General features: G+C 33.8%; 1 protein-coding gene across 1 annotated transcript in view; it reads left to right on the plus strand.

Moving 5' to 3' along the window:
• Positions 1-18,993, plus strand: part of PDS5B (PDS5 cohesin associated factor B) — a 196,046-nt gene that overhangs the window by 77,927 nt on the left and 99,126 nt on the right. Inside the window, 4 exon segments of the mRNA XM_043576591.1 lie at positions 4,791-4,871; positions 11,797-11,937; positions 13,752-13,867; positions 16,746-16,840. Of these exon segments, the coding sequence (XP_043432526.1) occupies positions 4,791-4,871; positions 11,797-11,937; positions 13,752-13,867; positions 16,746-16,840 (433 nt within the window).

Raw genomic sequence — 18,993 nt, forward strand, 5'->3', positions numbered from 1 at the left:
AGTGATCTAATCCTGGTGGTGGTGGGGAGTATAGAGCTACTGATTAACATCAAACTTGAAGTATTCATATTAAAATTTTCAGGATTAGAGTAAAAGAAAGAATTACAATAAATGTAAATGGTCTAAATTTACTACTTAGACTGTCATACTGGATTGAAAATAATCGGGGCGGGGGGGGGGGGGGGGGGAAGGGGTGGTGTTGTGCATCTGGGTGGTTTAGTCAGTTAAGTGTCTGAGTCTTGATTTCAACTCAGGTCATGATGTCATGGTCCTGAGATGGAGTCCTGTGTTGGACTCCATGCCGGTTGCAAAGTCTGCCTAAGATTCTCCTCTCTGCCCTTCCTCCACTATCTCTTGTGCCTGTCTCTCACAAAATAGGAATAATAATAATAATAATAATAATAATAATAATAATAATACAGTTGGTCAAAGAGATAAGAACAAAAGTACTGTCATAAAAAAGTCAAAAGCTTATAAAAGGATGGAAAAAAGACTTGCCAGGCATATATTAACTGAAAGGAAACTGAAACAAGTTGTACTAATATCAGATGTAATAGTCATTACTGGGTAAAGAAGGGATTTGTACAATGATAAAACATTTAGTTCTCAGGAAGATATTCAAAGTTGCATGTATGTAGGCTCAAATATGTAGAGTATAAACTGAAAGAATTACAAAGAGAAAGAAACAAATTCACCACTTGGTGGCTTAACAGTTTTCCCAATGATTATAAAGTTTGTGGGAATTTTGAAGATTTGAAACAAGTTTATAGCAACCATGCTTAACATGTCAAAAGAATAAATCATAATGGTTGGGGTTTTGTACATAGCAGAGCTGCTCCCTCGCTGTGATCTGTTGAAAGTCAGCCCTCAAGACAAGGGCTTGGTGGGGTGGGGGTGGGGGGGCAAGAAAGAAAGAAAACAAAAAATTAAAAACAAAACAAAAACAAAAAAATAAATCATAATGGCAATTCTGAAATATTTAGAAATGATAATTAAAATGATACATATTAAAACTTGTAGGATACAGCTTAAATTTTTTTTTTTAATTTTTTAAATGTTTGTTTATCTTTGAGAGAGAGAGACACAGAGACAGAACACTAGCAGAGAATGGGCAGAAAGAGAGAGGGAGACAAAGAGTCTGAAGCAGCCTCTAGGCTCTGAGCTGTCAGCACAGAGCCTGATGCGGGGCCCGAACCCTCAAACTGTGAGATCATGACCTGAGCTGAAGTTGGATGCTCAACCAGCTGAGCCACCCAGGCGCCCTGAATGTTTTTTAAATCTAATTTTATTGACCAAGTGTCCAATTCAGGAAGTTTATAAAAATAGTCAGATTATACACCGTATACAAGGAAGAAAACAAATACAGAAATTAAAGACATAGGGCGCCTGGGTGGCGCAGTCGGTTAAGCGTCCGACTTCAGCCAGGTCACGATCTCGCGGTCCATGAGTTCGAGCCCCGCGTCAGGCTCTGGGCTGATGGCTCAGAGCCTGGAGCCTGTTTCCGATTCTGTGTCTCCCTCTCTCTCTGCCCATCCCCCGTTCATGCTCTGTCTCTCTCTGTCCCAAAAATAAATAAACGTTGAAAAAAATAAAAAAAAAAAAAAAAAAAGAAATTAAAGACATAGAAAATACAGTACCTTTCACACAAACTCAAAGCTGGCAGTTTGAAAAATGTATTAAATAGGCAAATCCATGGTAAGTTGAATCAGAAAAAAAGAGATGGTATCAATATATGGGTTTAGAATGAAATGGGGAACAACAGACATTAAAAAGCTAAAAAGACAGTTCTATGAACAATATTTTATGGTAATATATTTGAAATTAGGTAAAAGAATTTCCTAGAAAATATAACTTGCCAGAGAAAATTTTAAATAACCTTTAACCAGTAAAAGAAATAGAATTCGTTTTAAAAATTGTATCCATAAAATGAACAAAATCCCTTCCTCCCAAACAACAGTGGCAGCAATAATAAAAGTAACAGCAGCAGAACACACACCAACCACAAAAGAACTTAAACTGAACATCAGGAGATAACTCCTAATCATTTAAGTAGCATACAATTCAAATGTCAAGTACACCTTTCTAGATTATAGAAAAGAAGAAATGCTCCACAGTTCACTTTATGAGTGGAATATAATCTTCATAGAGAAACTAGACAAAGCCAAGCAAGTTAGAAGAGTCATAGGCTAATTTAGTCTAAAGTTGTAATCATATCACATAAATTCAATATAAAATAATAACATTTGGAACAGTGTAAACTATTTATAATGAGCAAATTGGCTTTATTTTAGGAATATAAGAATGGATAAACATTAGAGAATCTTAGAGACTAAGATATTTGTGTAAATTAACAGATCAAAGAAAAAAGTATCAGTAGATGTAGAAAAAGACAGTTTGATAAAATTCAGTGTAATTTATGATAAAAACCTTTTAGCAAAGTGATAAGGATATGACCCACAGAAGACTCAATGATAGAGAACAAACTAAGGGTTGATGGAGGGAGGTGAGTGGGAGATGGCCTAGGTGTCTGTATTAAGTAGGTCACTTGTCATGAGCATTGGGTGTTGTATGTAAGTGATGAATCATTGAATTCTACTTCTGAAACCAATATTGCACTTCATGTTAACTAAAATATAAAAAATAAATTTTAAAAGTGGTAAGAATATGTATGATAGTGTACATATGGTACATGCTGAAGAATTTTCTTTGGAGTTAGGAACACTTATTTACTCAGGAAAAAGGGAACTGTGCCATTTCTAATCTGCATCAATTAAGTGTCTTTAGTGGAGTAAAATGAGATAAATAAAAGATAAAAGGATTAAAAAGAAGAAATAAACTGAAATTGTTTGCAGATAATATGACTGCCTGTGTAGAAAACACAAAACAGTGTATAGATAACTTTCTAAAACAAATAAAATTCTGCAAGGTTGCTAGATATAAGATCAATATATTAAAGGCTGTTGGTATAATTTTATAAATTTGTAGCTTTAACAAAGACTTGAGCTGTTTAGAAATTTCACAAAAATGTGGACAATTATGCTGAAAATCATTGTAATTCAGGAAAAAGTATAAAAGAAGACTTAGATATTCTGCTTGATTTGTTACGTTTATGGGTGGGAAACTCAGTATCATCATGATTCCAGTTTTATGCATACTAATAGATAATCCAGTCAAAACAGAAAGTTTGAATGTGTGTTGTGTGTGTGTGGGGGGTAATTTGACTAACTGATTCTAAAATTCACATTGAAGAGTAAATGGCCCATAATAACTAATTTTGAAGAATAGAATAGTGGGGACTTACTCTACCACCTAGTATTAAGACACTGTTTCCATATCCCTTTGACTATAATCAGGCAATAGTAGGCAACGGGACATATGGAGGTAATGGAGAGTTTACAAATAGATGCATAGTTATGTAGAAACTTCAAAGTGTGGGTATTATAGGTCATTGAAGGGAATATGTACTGTTTATTTAATGATTGGTTTTAGGACAATTGAAAATCCATATGGGAAATAATTATTTCATACCATACATAAAAGAGGTAGAATAAAGATACAAATCTGAAAAACAAATCTTTAAATTTTTATTTGAAAATACAAAGCAACATCTTAACCTCATTGTAGAAGAAATTTTTTTAAGAAAGATACAGCGAGCACAAGCCAAATAGGAAAGTATTGATAGATTTGGTTACATTAAGTTTAAAAACTTCCCTATGCTCTAAGATACTATAAACAGTGTGAAAAGACAAGTATAGACTAAGATATGTTATACATACAGTTGACAAAGTTTTAGTGTGTAGAATTTTAGAGAAACTCTACAAATAAATAAGGACAAAACAGCCCATTTAAAAAATGACAGAGATGGAATTTACAGAAAATGTCTAATATGCCCAGAGAAGCATGTACAAGACATACAGTTTAAAGTCTATGAATAGGAGAATGAGTAAATAAGCTGTAGTGTATTATGTAGTAAAATACCTAACGGCATTTAGAAATGAAAGAAGTAATTCAGTAGAAGCATCAATAGATGTAAATCTAAAAATATGCTGAATGTGAGTTTTAGGATATCTACAGTGTACCTGTTTTCTGTAAGATGTTTAAACTGGACTAGCAATTTTCTTTCAGATCTTTGGTCTTGATTGTTTCTGTCATTGCCAGAATCTCTTAGAAACATGTTTTCTTAAGATTTTTTTTCTTCTGCCTTTTTTCTTTTCATATTTTACTGTTTGTTTTGTTTGCTGTATCCTTGGCCTTACCTGTGGTCTGAGATGTCCTTGAGTAAGTTTGCTGTCCCATAGGTGCCCCAAACTCTTTTGTCTTTCCCCACCTATGGGCCCCCTATTCCTGTTCACATTAGAACCCAGCTCATTTTCTTTTGACGTGTTCTTCTGGACCTGAGGTAAAACAGCCTGTGTTTGTACTCCCCTGAACTGATTTGACTTCGGGACTAGATGTAGAATGACTATCTCCTCTCCTATCTAATAAAAATTTGTTGACCGTTTCTGTGTGGTTTACTTGATGCTGTGAATGAAATAGGAAGAGAATGTAATTTTCCTTTCTTGGAAGGGATCTTATGATCTAGTAGACTAGTCAGTCTTAAAAGAAGAAAAATGTCTTTGCCTTCTCTTTTATTCGAATTGAGTTTTAGATAGTCTTCTCATTTATGTACTCAGGAGCAGCTTTTTGAATACAGGTAATATTTTGTTTTTCATAATTAGAGATATATAATATATACAATATAATATAATATATATAATATATAATATAGGTTTTTTTTTTATGTTTTTCAGAATTTAAACAAACAAGCCTATGATTTGGCAAAGGCTTTACTGAAGAGGACAGCTCAAGCTATTGAACCGTATATTACCAATGTAAGTTTTTCTTGTAATTGGTTGTCAGAAGGATTAGCCAAAATTTTAAAGATAGCTAGAGGCAAAATTTTGGCAAGTAATATTATATAATTTTAAATTTCATGTTGTTTTAATTATTAAATAATATATTTTTTTATCCTTCTTATTTAAAATTATTCTTGGCTAATATTTTATGGGTGGTTAGCTCCCCTCTTGTTTGTTCATTCATTTACTTCTTTCAAGTTGCCTAGAACTAGAACATCTTTAATTTTGGTTAGCAAGATACACTTTTATTTCTAATATTACAAGTAGAGCTAAATGTTAGATAAAATATATAGGACTTCTCATTATTCAGGGAAGTTAAGAGCTTTTTGAAGATTAAATTGATTGTACAAGAAGTAGATATGAACTAATACCAAGACCTTAAAGTTGAAGGCACATATTAATGGCAGCGATTTGGTACAGTTGCCTATCTTGCTATTCCTGGGGTAGATTTAAAATACAACTACCTTTTTTGAAAAAGAGGAGGAATTGAGATGAAATGAGCCCTTTCAGTATCATCCCAAATCTGCTTGACCATCTTGTAGCTGTTTTCAGAAGAAATGTATTTTAGCTAATAGGTTATTGTAAGTTTTATTTTTCTCTCCTTAGTACGCTTGAGTTGCACCACTCTAGATACATTCTGTGTGAATGGTGCCTCCTGGAACAAATCTAGAACACAGTGTTAGTGTTGGCCTCTGGAATTTATGTAGCAGTTGTCTCTACTTTCCACTTTCACTTACCTCTAAATATGTAAATGTTATAAATCAGTCTTCTTGAAAAGAGTGAGAAAGTCATTTATAATCAATTATGTATTTAATTTTCCTGAAGTTTATTGAAGGGGCATATTTCCTATAGTATATAAAAATTGAAGTCTATTATAAAATACATGATGAAAAAATGTGCTTTGAATAGTAACACACTTTATAAAATAGTATCTTGGTAAATCTCAGTTTTTGTTTCTGACTTACTTATAGCCTTAAATAATTCTAAGCACATGATGATTTGGAAAAATGTATTTGATTTGTAAGGAAATTGTTTTGGAGGGTGAATTTTCACAGTTTGGACAATCAAATTGTGTAATCTATCTTAATAGCTCGAAATTGGCAGAGAATTCTAAATAATGATATCTGCAGGTTTTGTGAGTCTTGGGTGTTGGCTGGAGTAAATTGGTTGGATTGAGTGGGTTGAGTTTTGTTTTGTTTTGTTTTGTTTTGTTTTCATTATTGACCTAGTGGCATTTGAAGTGTTTAGACCCAGACTTATGCATTCTGTGATTAATTAGCCTTCCCTTTTCCTTTGATTTGCGTGTATCTGAATGACTATCTCCGTGGCCCTTTAGATATACTAGGTGAGCTCCTCCTGGTGGTCATTTATTTAAACTGATATTGCCAACCCAGATGTTTCCTAGGGGAACACTTACATTTTTTTGGTGCCTTTTTTCTGGTTCATTATACTGTTGTCTCAACATATGTGTTTGAAAATACTTATAATTAGAGCTAAAAGAAAAAGGACCAGAGAAATACTTTTAGCAATCTCAGGTAAATCAAGGTAAAAACATTTCCTTATCACTAATACCTTATATTAATTTTTTGTTCTTAGTAGTTCTTGCCTGCAGAAGTAGAACTGCCCTCTTGTATCTTTATCAGAAGCTGGGGGAGGAGAGGCACAGGATTAGTAGAATGGTCTGAGCAGACTTTCAATTGTATGTTTATTCCCAATACTTTGTTCATTGTTTTATCTCTTTTTTTGTTCTTTGCTTTATTTGAGGGTTAGCTAAGAAGTCATTGAGAATTGCTTTTTTTCCCTCTTTTAATCTTATACATCTTATTTTTCTACCTCAAACCTATACAGTTAACATTTAAAATTACTTTCTAGTGAACTTAATTGTTTTGTAGTAGGATGAAATGAATTCCATTATTAAAATAATTCTCAGCCTTTTTGGACTTGTACATGTAGTAGCCATTATTCATTTATCTTTCTAGTGGAGAATTAGCAAGCAAAAAGAGAGGTAGGATACTGAGGTAATAATAACCCCATTTCTATCTCTTTTTTGCTTATGTTGTTTTCACTATCATGGATATCCTATAGATACATTCAAGTTCTTAATAATTAGTGATTCTTAGATATATAGAACTTGCATGACTGTGGTGGTGTAGATTATTTTTTAAATATAAAATTTGTCAATTGACAACTCAAAACAAACCAAAAAGTATTAAATAATTTTTAAAAAGGTAAAACAGTATCAAAAACAAAAAGTACAGGGTACACTGTACAGTAACAAATCCAAAAATTTTCTGCATGGATCACTTCTTGGTAATTTTAGTTTTCATTAGGACGTTTTAATTACAAGTTTCAAGTTGCTTAATCTTGCTAGCCTCAGTATTTGCATCTGTAAGATGGGGTTAATAAAATGCTTGGAGTGATTGTAGAGAATGTGTTGTTTAATGTGAAAGCACTTTCGTAAGTAAAATTGACCATTAAACTTAAGGTAGAATTTCTTGCTGACCTTTAACTTACCCATACTCCTTTCATTAGGAGGCAGTTGTTACAAAATAAATTTGTAGTGGGAAAATCAGTTACCCATTTATAAATAAAAGGCTAATGTATTTTGGAAGGAAATACTTTAATCAAACCTCTATCTGCCTCTTCCACTATAAGTCCTTATGGAGAACATGGATTGTTTTACTTATATTATAGTACCTGCTGCATATTATTCATTTGCTAAATGTGTATTGGGCACCTACTCTGTCAGGCACTATGGCAAGCTCTTCCTATACAGTAGAGAAGACTGACTTGGCCCTTGCCTTTACGGAGATTATAAATGTTAAATAATTGTTATTGATGACATTTATAAGAAGTTAATCCAGGGAGTGATTTTTTGTTTTTTTTTTAATTTTCAAGTGAGTTTTCTCCATACTGATGAAGAAGACAATTAGATCATGTGACAAGGTGGCCAGATTGATTGGAAAGGATTATTGTGTTTTTGTTAAGGAAAGGTTAGATTTACTGTTTTTAAACAGGAGAAAATTTGTGAATGAAAACAAAGCCATTTTATTTTCAGCCTGAATGAGAATTTAACCTCAGAGGTCATGAAATTATTTTCCCACAATATTGATAAACCAGGACAACAAACAAGTTACTTTAAAAACGAGTAAAGAAAGAATAGTAAAATAGAATTTGTTCTCTCCCCCCCATGGATACTTAGTTTGTGCAGTCTCACAGACATAACAAACTTCATTTAAGAATAACCTGAACAGTATGGAGCCTGCTTGGGATTCTCTTTGTCTCCTTTTCTCTCTGACCCTCTCCCTGCTTGCGTGCTCTGTCTCTCTTCCTCTCTCTCAAAGTAGTTAAATAAACTTTAAAAAAAAAAAAAAAGATGAACCTGAGTTAGGGACACCTGGGTGACTCAGTTGGTTAAGTGTTCGAATCTTGATTTTGGCTTAGGTCATGATCTGACCATCATGAGTTGGGTCCCCATGTTGGGCCCTGCACTGGGTGTAGAGCCTGCTTGGGATAATCCCCCCCCCCCCCCCCCGCCCAGCCATTGCTCCTCCCCAGCTCATGCACATGCCTGCTGTCTCGCTCTCTCTCAATACCTGACTTAAAGTAAGCAGAAAAGACCTAGAGATGTGAAGTCTTGAACTTTGTACTATCCATATAGAAAATGTATTTAAGCCAGGTTGTGTTGACTGTAACTGAGAGAAGAGATCAGAGCTTATGTGTTATAAAAAATCCTTAAACTACTTCTTCAAGGAGACAGAATATCCTGTTGAGAATGTGTGGTATATTCTCTGGCTTAATTTCTTACAAATTTGGAAGACTTTAAATAGAAAGGAACTGGACCATTATGCTATGTATCTTTACCAGTTTTGGTAGTAATATGGTAAATGATCTGAATGTGGAAACCACTTATAGCTGGTTCCTTATAGAAATAAAGTTGTTCAAATTTGGATTTTCAGTGTGTTTGTGTTGTGTACTTTTAATTGGATTTTCAGTAGTGCTGTAAACGTTGTACATATGCACACACATTTCATCAGAATATAAAAGACAAAAAAGATTAGAAAGAGGTTGTTTTGCTGAGCGCTTTCCCCCAAGGTCAGGAACACGACTGGGATGTCTGCTCTTGCCACTGTTACTCAACGCAGTGTTGGAAGTCTTAGCCTCAGCAGTGTGATAACACAAAGGAATAAAAGGCATTCAGATTGGCAAGGCGAAGTCAAACTTTCACTGTTCTCAGGTGACATGATACTCTATATAGAAAACCCAAAAGATTCCACCAAAAAGCTGCTGGAACTGATCCATGCATTCAGCAGAGTTGCAGAATATAAAATCAATGCACAGAAATCGGTTGTATTCCTATACACCAATAATGAAACAACAGAAAGAGAAATCAAGGAATCGATCCCATTTACGGTTGCACCAAAAACCATGAAATACCTAGAAATAAACCTAATGAAAGAGGTGAAAAATCTATACACTGAAAACTATAGAAAGCTTATGAAAGAAATTGAAGACACAAAAAAAGTGGAAAAATATTCCATGCTCCTGGATTAGAAGAACAAATATTGTAAAACTGTCAATACTACCCAAAGTGATCTACATATTCAATGCAATCCCTATCAAAATAACACCAGCATTCTTCACAAAGCTAGAACAAGCAATCCTAAAATTTGTATGGAACCAGAAAAGACCCTGAATAGCCAAAACAATCCTGAAAAAGAAAACCAAAGCAGGAGGCATCACAATCCTAGACTTCAAGATGTATTACAAAGCTGTAATCATCAAGACACGATGGTACTGGCACAAAAACAATCAGTGGAACAGAATAGGGAACCCAGAAATGGACCCACAAATGTAAGGCCAACTAATCTTTGACAAAGCAGGAAAGAATATCCAATGGAAAAAAGACAGTCTCTTCAGCAAGTGGTGCTGGGAAAACTGGACAGCGACATGCAGAAGAATGAACCTGCACCACTTTCTTACACCATACCCCAAAATAAACTCAAAGTGGATGAAAGACCTAAACGTAAGACAGGAAGCTATCAAAATCCTCGAGGAGAAAGCAGGCAGAAACCTCTTGGATCTTGGCCGCAGCAACTTCTTACTCAACACGTCTTTGGAGGCAAGGGAAACAAACGCAAAAATGAACTCTTAGGACCTCATCAAAATAAAAAGCTTCTGTACAGTGAAGGAAATAATCAGAAAAACCAAAAGGCGATCGATGGAATGGGAGAATATATTTGCAAATGACATAACAGATGAAGGATTAGTATCCAAAATCTATAAAGAACTTACAACACCCCAAAAACAATCCAGTGCAGAAATGGGCAAGAGACACAAATAGACACTTCTTCAAGAAGACATCCAATCGACATGACGGACTGACACATGAAAAAATGCTCAACATCACTCATCATCAGGGAAATACAAATTAAAACCACAATGAGATACCACCTCACACCTGTCAGAATGACTAAAATTAACAACTCCAGCAACAACAGATACTGGTGAGGGTGTGGAGAAAGAGGATCTCTTTTCCACTGCTGGTAGGAATGCAAACTGATGCAGCCACTCTGGAAACAGTATGGAGGTTCCTCAAAAAATTAAAAATAGAACTACCCTACAACCTAGCAATTGCACTACTAGGTATTTATCCAAGGGATACAGGTGTGCTATTTCAAAGGGGTAGTGTACCCCAGTGTTTGTAGCAGTGCTGTTGACAATAGCCAAAGTATGGAAAGAGCCCAAATGTCCATTGATAGATGAATGGATAAAGATGTGATATATACACATACATACATACAATAGAGTATTACTCAGCAATAAAAAAAAAAAATGAACTCTTGCCATTTGCAACTACATAGTTGGAACTAGAGGGTATTATGCTAAGCAAAATTAGAGAAAGACAAATATCATATGAGTTTACTTATATGAAGACTTTAAGGTACAAAACAAATGAACATTGGGGAAGGGAAGCAAAAATAAGAACAGGGAGGGGGACAAAACATAAGAGACTCATAAATAGAACATAGAGTTGCTGGAGGGGTTTTGAGGGGGATGGGCTAAATGGGTAAGGGGCATTAAGGAAGACACTTGTTGGGATGAGCACTGGGTGTTATATGTAGGGGATGAATCACTGGAATCTACTCCTGAAATCATTGTTGCACTATATGCTAACTAACTTGGATGTAAATTAAAAAATAAATAAAATACAAAGGAAAAAAGAGGTTGTTTGGGGGCACCTGGGTGGTTAAGCGCCCAACTTTGGCTCAGGTCATGATCTCACAGTATGTGGATTCAAGCCCCACGTCGAGCTCTGTGCTGACAGCTCAGAGCCTGGGGCCTAGTTCAGATTCTGTGTCTCCCTCTCTGCCCTTGTTCCGCTTGCGCTCTTTCTCTCAAAAGTAAACAGAAAAAAGGTTGTTTTGCATTATAAATATAAAATTGTATGTTTTAAAAATGGAATTGGCTCCTTCTGTGAAGATACAAGGCTTTTTCTTCAGTGTTCTTGTCTTCCATACATGCCAAGGTGATGTGATCTCTTGACTTTAAGAAATTTACCTAGTAGGGAAATTAAGACATGTACACAAATATAACTGTATTACAACTTAAAATATAGTAAGTACCATAATGAAAAATAAAGTACATATGGTAGGTAGAGTGTTGATTGATAAGCTGATTGATAAATTAGTACAAGTTATCTTTTGTTGTGTACAAGGTGAATTTCATGTACAAGGTGAACTAGCCTGTAGTTTCCTACCTACTGTTAGAAAATGTTTTGATAAACCTAGTTTGATTTTGTATAAAATAATAATAAATTTAATTGAATAATAACGAAGATTTTAGAATATTCATTTTGTCTATGCCATTTCAATTAATGATAAATTTTCTTTCTCAAAAGTTTTTTAATCAGGTTCTGATGCTTGGGAAAACATCTATCAGCGATTTGTCAGAGCATGTCTTTGACTTAATTTTGGAGCTCTATAATATTGATAGTCATTTGCTGCTCTCAGTTTTACCCCAGCTTGAATTTAAATTAAAGGTAACTATTCTAAAAGGGATATGGTCTGTCAGCCACATTAGCAAAGAGCATTATTTGTGGCTCTTTAATTCTCAGAGGATGGTTTTTAGCTGGATATTACAGATGTTGTGGTATATTACTGTTATTAATTACATGTTTGTACCTTACCTGTTTACCTCCAGTGCCCAGGGTGATGCCTAGCAGATAGCAGTTACTTAATGACTTAGGGTAGTATTTTTCTTCAGATATTTTCCAAATGAATTCTAGATTGTGACTGACTTTTCAGATCATAGCTATACATCAAGCTTGTTTTCAGGCACAGTTTATAGTGGTTCCCAAGATCCCTTGATTAGGCAATAAAAATAGTTTAGGGTCTGTTATTCACATGTTGTGAAATATTTTCCTTTTGTGCATATTCTGTTATGCTTATGTTGAAAGCTCCATTACTTTTCTCATAGTTCTCTGGGATCTGTTGGTGGCATATTGCTATCACCTTGACATTAAATTATCCCATCAAATTGAGTTCCATTTGTAGATTTGAGGAATAGTCTTTTCTCTTTCAAATTATTGCAGGAAGATTAAATAAAGCTGGTTATAATGAATAATCTGATGAAACCTGATGTACCTACCCAGAAAAGTTCTTAAATGATTTCTGTATTACGGTTCTTGTTTCTAAAGATTTTTGTCTCTTTCAAAACAAAAAAATAAACAGTTCGTATTGGTAGTGTGAGTACCCCACAAAACCAGCAAATGATCATTCTTGTTTTATTCTAGGGTATATTTTTGGTATATTTCTCAAGTGAGCCACTTGATTCACTGGCCTCCCTGCTCTGTTTTTTTCCTCATGTAGTTAGCAATTTTGATGAGGCAGAATGCAGTCATACTTTTAATTTTTGGTTGATATGATTTTCTTTAATAAAAATATTTAATACTATAAGAAATATAAGTAAGGGATTATAGTCCCTGCTTTCAGCAAATTCAACATCTAGAAGAGAAAAAAAGTTCAGATTTAATAAGAGGCCAGATATTATAGGTGTCCTAAAAGATACAGACAACATACAATTGAAACAAAGGAAACAACTGCAGAAGCATATAGAGGTAGGAAGATGCTGGGTCAATTTGTGGAACACAGAGGATTATAGTTGGATAGTAACATCAAGTAAGTTTAAATCATCCCTGGCTGCACATTAGAATCTTCACCCTGTGGAGCCTTAATAAACAGATGTCCAGGGATTAAATCAGACCAGTTGATCAGAATTATTGGCAATAAAATCCAGGCTGTTTTGTTTTGTTTTTTTTTGTTTTGTTTTGTTTTAGAGCTTTAGAGGTCATTTTAATGTGCCCCAGGGTTGAAAAGTACTTATTTAGAGGAATAGTGAGAGAAATAATAGAGATGAGTTAGGTCATTATTGTGGGAGCTTCTAATGCTAGGCTTAGGCATTGTTTTCAAATTAAAAGGAAAAAAAAGTATACAGTAACATCTGTAGCACCTTGAGTATCAAACAAATAGTTTTTCAAGGATCTGCATAGGTTTGATGTGAGTTAGGTTTTGAATTTGATTGTGAATGGAAATGAGCCTAAATTGTAAGAAGGGCCTCTAACGTTTAGTCAGACTTTGGTATGTATTTTCATGTAGGGAGTTATTGCTTTAATGAGATGATGAGATCATTTAAGAGAACATTTAATTTTTTGAAAAGTTTGAGCATTTTTGTGTATAAGTTTTCATTTGGAGTTAATGAAAGTTTTTGTGGAATTGAGAGATGAGGAAAATCATGGGAAAATTGTCATGAATATATCTACCTGATAGTTTTAAAGCTGTCTGTGTTTTGTTTTAGAGCAATGATAATGAGGAACGCCTACAAGTTGTTAAACTACTGGCAAAAATGTTTGGGGCAAAGGATTCAGAATTGGCTTCTCAAAACAAACCACTCTGGCAGTGTTACTTGGGCAGGTATATGACTTTGGTGTCCTGTTTAAAAGTAATATATGTTTATATCTACTTTACATTATTTTAAAACACCCATATTTAATATTTTTCTGAACTATTAAAAATTAAAGGTTTTATATTTTGAGATTTTTTTTTAATATATGTTGAAATGTTTGAATGTTGGTAGTGATTGGCCATATTTACAGTTGCCCTTCTTTTCATCTTATTTTGCCCTTAATTTTTGAAAGATGATAGATTAATTTTTTTACTTTTATTTTTTTTAAAGATAATACGTTTATAAAGCTATCTCAAGGGGCACTTGGGTGGCTCCTGGGTTAAGCATCTAACTTCGGCTCAGGTCATGATCTCAAGGTTTTTGGATTCAAGTTCCGCATCATGCTCTATGCTGACAGCTCAGAGCCTGGAGCCTGCTTCAGATTCTGTCTCCCTCTCTCTGCCCCCCCCCCCCAAAATAAATAAATATTAAAAAATTTAAAAAGCTATCTCAAAAGGTATTATGGTCATGAAATTAAAATGTGTTATTATTACATAGCAGTGATTCATTCCAACTGGAAATACATCATGAGACATTTGTAAAGACAAGGCTATCCACATAATGAAGAAATAAATGATATGCATGTTCTTCCTCCTAACCTCCATTGTACATTTCTCATTTAAAGAAAATGATAACCTGAATTCCATGTATGCTTTTAATTTCCACAAACCTGAGATTGGTTGCAAAATTTTGAGTGTGTTTGTAGATTTCTCTTTTCTATGAGAAGAGTTCATTTCATTACATTTCTAAAAGTATCTCTGACCTTGAATATGTTAAAACCACCTCTCAAGTGCCCTGGCTGAAATGTACTTTGGCCCTGAAGTTAAAGGAGAACCCCTCCCACCCCCACCCCTGTCCCCAAATTTTTCTCATAACAAATAATGCAATTAAGTCATAAATAGGATTTTAAAAGTCTTGTTCTTTTTTTTTTTGTATTGAAATATTTGTTATAACCACTTTTCTGTCCCCTCTTAATACTAGAACTGTCGATGATGATGGTAAATTTAATCTCTTTTGGCCTTATTTTTCTAATTTTTTAAATGAGGTAGAAGGTTTTATAAATTCTTAAGTGCTAAATTCATAATGTGATTTCCTGCCTCTTATGTAGCTCAGTACTATTTCACAAGGTGCATTAAATAAATAAATTTTAGCCCATTGTAATTTTGAGTTTGATTTCTAGACTTTTTCCCCTTAAACAACAATGGAAAGTTCTTGGGTAGTAGAGCAAAATATTTTATACGTTTAATTATACCAGTCAACTTAAAGTCCACTTAATGTGGTAAAACAAAAATACAGTTTTTACTTACAGACATTTAATATATCTTTAAATCAGGACTTGATTTACCCAGACTTTGTGAGATTTTAGAAGGGGAAAAAAATCTCGATTAAAATTTATGTCACATTTCCATTACATTGTAATTTTTTCTTTTAATTTTAATGGCCTAAAATTGAAACTCACTGATTCTTACCAAGTTTAAGGACCTAGACTATTTTTTTAAAGAGGTCCTATATTTATTTGTAATGGTTAAATAAGCACATGTTTAATTGAAAAATGGTAAAGTACATAAGGATGGAGTACTTGGATTCAAAACACTCTGGAAACTTTACATGAGATCATAGACTGGATGTTAAAACTTTTTTGAGTGTACTTCATAGAGCGTTTTTTTTTTTCCTAACAATAAGTTTTTATGAATAATTTGGTGCTCATTTTGAAGACCTCTTTCCCACCCCCTTTAAAATACTGAATTTGTTTCTTACAGTATAGGGTGATGCATGATTTGGAAACCTTTTGGTGATACAGAATTAAGACATATGAAAATACTGAGTGGAAAATTCTTGCTTTACTTTGTTCTTGTTGATACTAGGCAAGATTTTTTAAGAAACATCACTGTTTTGCATTCCAGGATGAACCAATGCATATAGGCTTTCAACATCAATAGTTTAGAGATGACTAGACATCACGTGCTTTATGATGGAGGAAGAGGATGCCATCTGTGAAATAGCCTTGCTAAAACAGTGAATCTGAATATTACTGGTGTCTAGATCTAACTGTCAGTTTATAAGATTTAGGAGAGAGGGGAGCCTATTAATTTAAGTCAGAAAAATGTAATGTAGCAAAATCTAAACTCTGGAAAAACACTACACACACAATCAAAAGCAGTTACTTCACCAAATAAATTATAAGGAGAAAAATTGATGGAGGAGAAATACAAGATCAAAAGATACTTAAGTGACATCAATAAATGAGTTTTAGTATTTTAGAAATATATACTAAGATACTTCTTCATATAAAAATTGGCTTTAGTATTAGTGGAAATGTCATGGTTAACTGGATAGGAGTAATTTGGGCTCAGTTTTTAGAGTCATGTAAAATAATATGGGGTTTAGTGCAAGGTCTGCCACACTTTTGTGAATGTTCTATATTTAAGAAGGGATACTTTGAGGAAAGGTTTTCTTTCCGGACACAGTTTAGGATTTATATAATGTATCTATGAACTATGTACACACATATGCATATATAAACAGGCATATTTGAAAGTATAATACTTATAGGAAAAATCTTGTCCTTCTAAGTTTTGTGCTTGAGCCAAGCATGTATTGTTTATACATGTTCCTTGAAAGTACATAGTTCAGGAGATTGTGCTGGTTTAATATCGACATTCCAAAGCATTCATAAATATATAGCATATCAAAACTTTGTTGAAAGAGTCTGACTTCCACTTTGAATTACTCTACATAAATTGTTTTTTCTTTTAATTAGAGGAATAAATGTAAATTGAATACAGATTAAACACATATCTGTTTCTCTTATTTTAAAGATCATTCTGTGCCTTTATATTTTTTCAGGTTTAATGACATCCATGTACCAATCCGCCTGGAATGTGTCAAGTTTGCTAGTCACTGTCTCATGAACCATCCTGATTTAGCAAAGGACTTAACAGGTACTATATACCCACAATAGCCAATATTTCTAGATGCTTGTTGGTGAAAAAAATCAGTTTCATATTTATATATATATGTATGTATGTGTGTGTGTATGTAACTGATATATATATGTGTATATATATATACATATATGTGTGTGTATATATGTGTGTATGTGTGTGTGTGTGTGTGTATGTGTATATATATATGTGTGTGTGTGTGTGTGTATAGGAAAAGTATCCCCCTTTTTGGTTATTGTGTTAAATAAAGACTTTATTTGGTAAAGTCTTCTTTCAGCTCATCATCATGGAAGTTACTCTCTGAAGCCAGAAGCTTGACTCCTTGTGCCGCCTTAGTCTAGAAGCACCTATAAAAAGTCAGTGTTACCAGAGACAGTACTAGTTCTTTAGTTTAAGAACAATTTTAAAGATATTCTAGGCATTTGGATTTGAACAGGTTTTGACTTTGATGTTCTTTACTATTCTTTAACATTTTAGAACTGAGTTGTGAGTCATTAATTTTTAAGCTTATTAAACTATGCTAAATGGAGGTAACTTTTCTGAAATCTGTATATTTATAAGGCAGTTTAGAACTTTGCATTTTTGTAGTAATAAGAATATCATATATCTGACTATTGCTCTTTTATAAAATTTTTTAAAGTTTCTTTATTTTCGAGGTGGGGGAGGGGCAGAGAGAGGAGACAAAATCCCAAACAGGACCTGTGCTTTCAGTGCAGAGACCCAATGTGGGGCTTGAACTCATGAACCACGAGATCATGTCCTGAGCTGAAGTCCAATCCTTAACTGACTGAGCCACCCAGGTGCCCCAGTTTTTTTTTAAATTAGGAAATAGTTCAGAAAATAACAGATGACTATGATAGCCACTATGTCTTTTTTAGAAATGTTAGCATTTTTGCTGTATTTCCTTAAGAGATTAAAAAAAGAAAAGCAATTGTTGATGTAGTTGAAATGCCCCTCATAAATTGTATTCTTCCTGTTTGCAGAGGGTAGCCCACTCCACTAGATTTGGTCTGTTTGTTTTTCTATGTCACATGTGTCCATAAATTATATGCAGTATTGTTATGTGTTTTAAAAATCTTACTGAATTTGATGGTGTTGAACTTATTTTATATTTTTTATTTTCCATTCTTCTTGTTTTGTTTTCCTGTTTCCCTCTTTTCTGCTTAATTGATTAATTTTCTTTGATCTCATTTTTCCTTTTCCCCCTGTGGGCTTGGAAGTTAACATTCTCTTTTGTGCTTTCACTACATAATTGATTAGTGAAGTCTAAAGTCAGAACTCTCACTTCTTTCTGAGCAATCAAGGAACCTTGAAAGTTAACTGCACACTCTCTTCCTATCTTTCATATTATTGTTACTTTCTCTTTTTAAAACTTTACTAACTTGTAGTACATTTTTAACTGATTTTTTTAATGGTCTTTGCTTATGCTTCTTAAATCTTACTACTTCCTTCTGAGTTTCTTGTGATAAAGAAAATGATAAAGTGTATTATTAGTTCATAATATTTTTAACAATAATTTGTCATAGTCACGCTTTCAGGTTTTGCTGAATTTCTACCGGTCAGATTTAAATAGCAAATATTTCTCATTTTCATCCTTTTTGGGGGAGATGCCCTGCCTTGAACCCTCTGTTTACCCACTCACTTCTGAATTTGGACTGATTGTTCTTTAAGCTTCTGCTTTGTAGTATTGATCTTTAGATGATCCTTTCTTCCTCTCACTTTTGTCTTTTCCCTCTCTTTCGTCCTTTCTTTTCCGTTTCCGTTTCCGTTTCCTTTTCCTTTTCCTTTTCCTTTTCCTTTTCCTTTTCCTTTTCGTTTTCCTTTTCCTTTTCCTTTTCCTTACCTTCTGTGTGTGTGTGTGTGTGTGTGTGTGTGTCTGTCTGTCTGTCTGTCTGTCTGTGTCTGTCTTTTTCTTCTTTCTCTTTTTCCCTGGACGTTTCTTTTGCTGTAGCATTTTGTTCTGTTCTTATGTTGTGGATGTAAGATTCTTTGAGAAAATTAATGATAATATTTTGGGGAATTTTTTTTCCTACAAAATGTTTGTTTTAGCTAATTTGTTTTTCCCACCTTTTATTTGCTTTTGTTTATACTATCCCGTGTTTAGAGGCTTTCCTCAAATGCTTGGCAATATGTGGCTCTCTGCTCATAAT

Source organism: Prionailurus bengalensis, chromosome A1 (assembly GCF_016509475.1).
Source record: "Prionailurus bengalensis isolate Pbe53 chromosome A1, Fcat_Pben_1.1_paternal_pri, whole genome shotgun sequence".
NCBI classification, from domain to species: domain Eukaryota; kingdom Metazoa; phylum Chordata; class Mammalia; order Carnivora; family Felidae; genus Prionailurus; species Prionailurus bengalensis.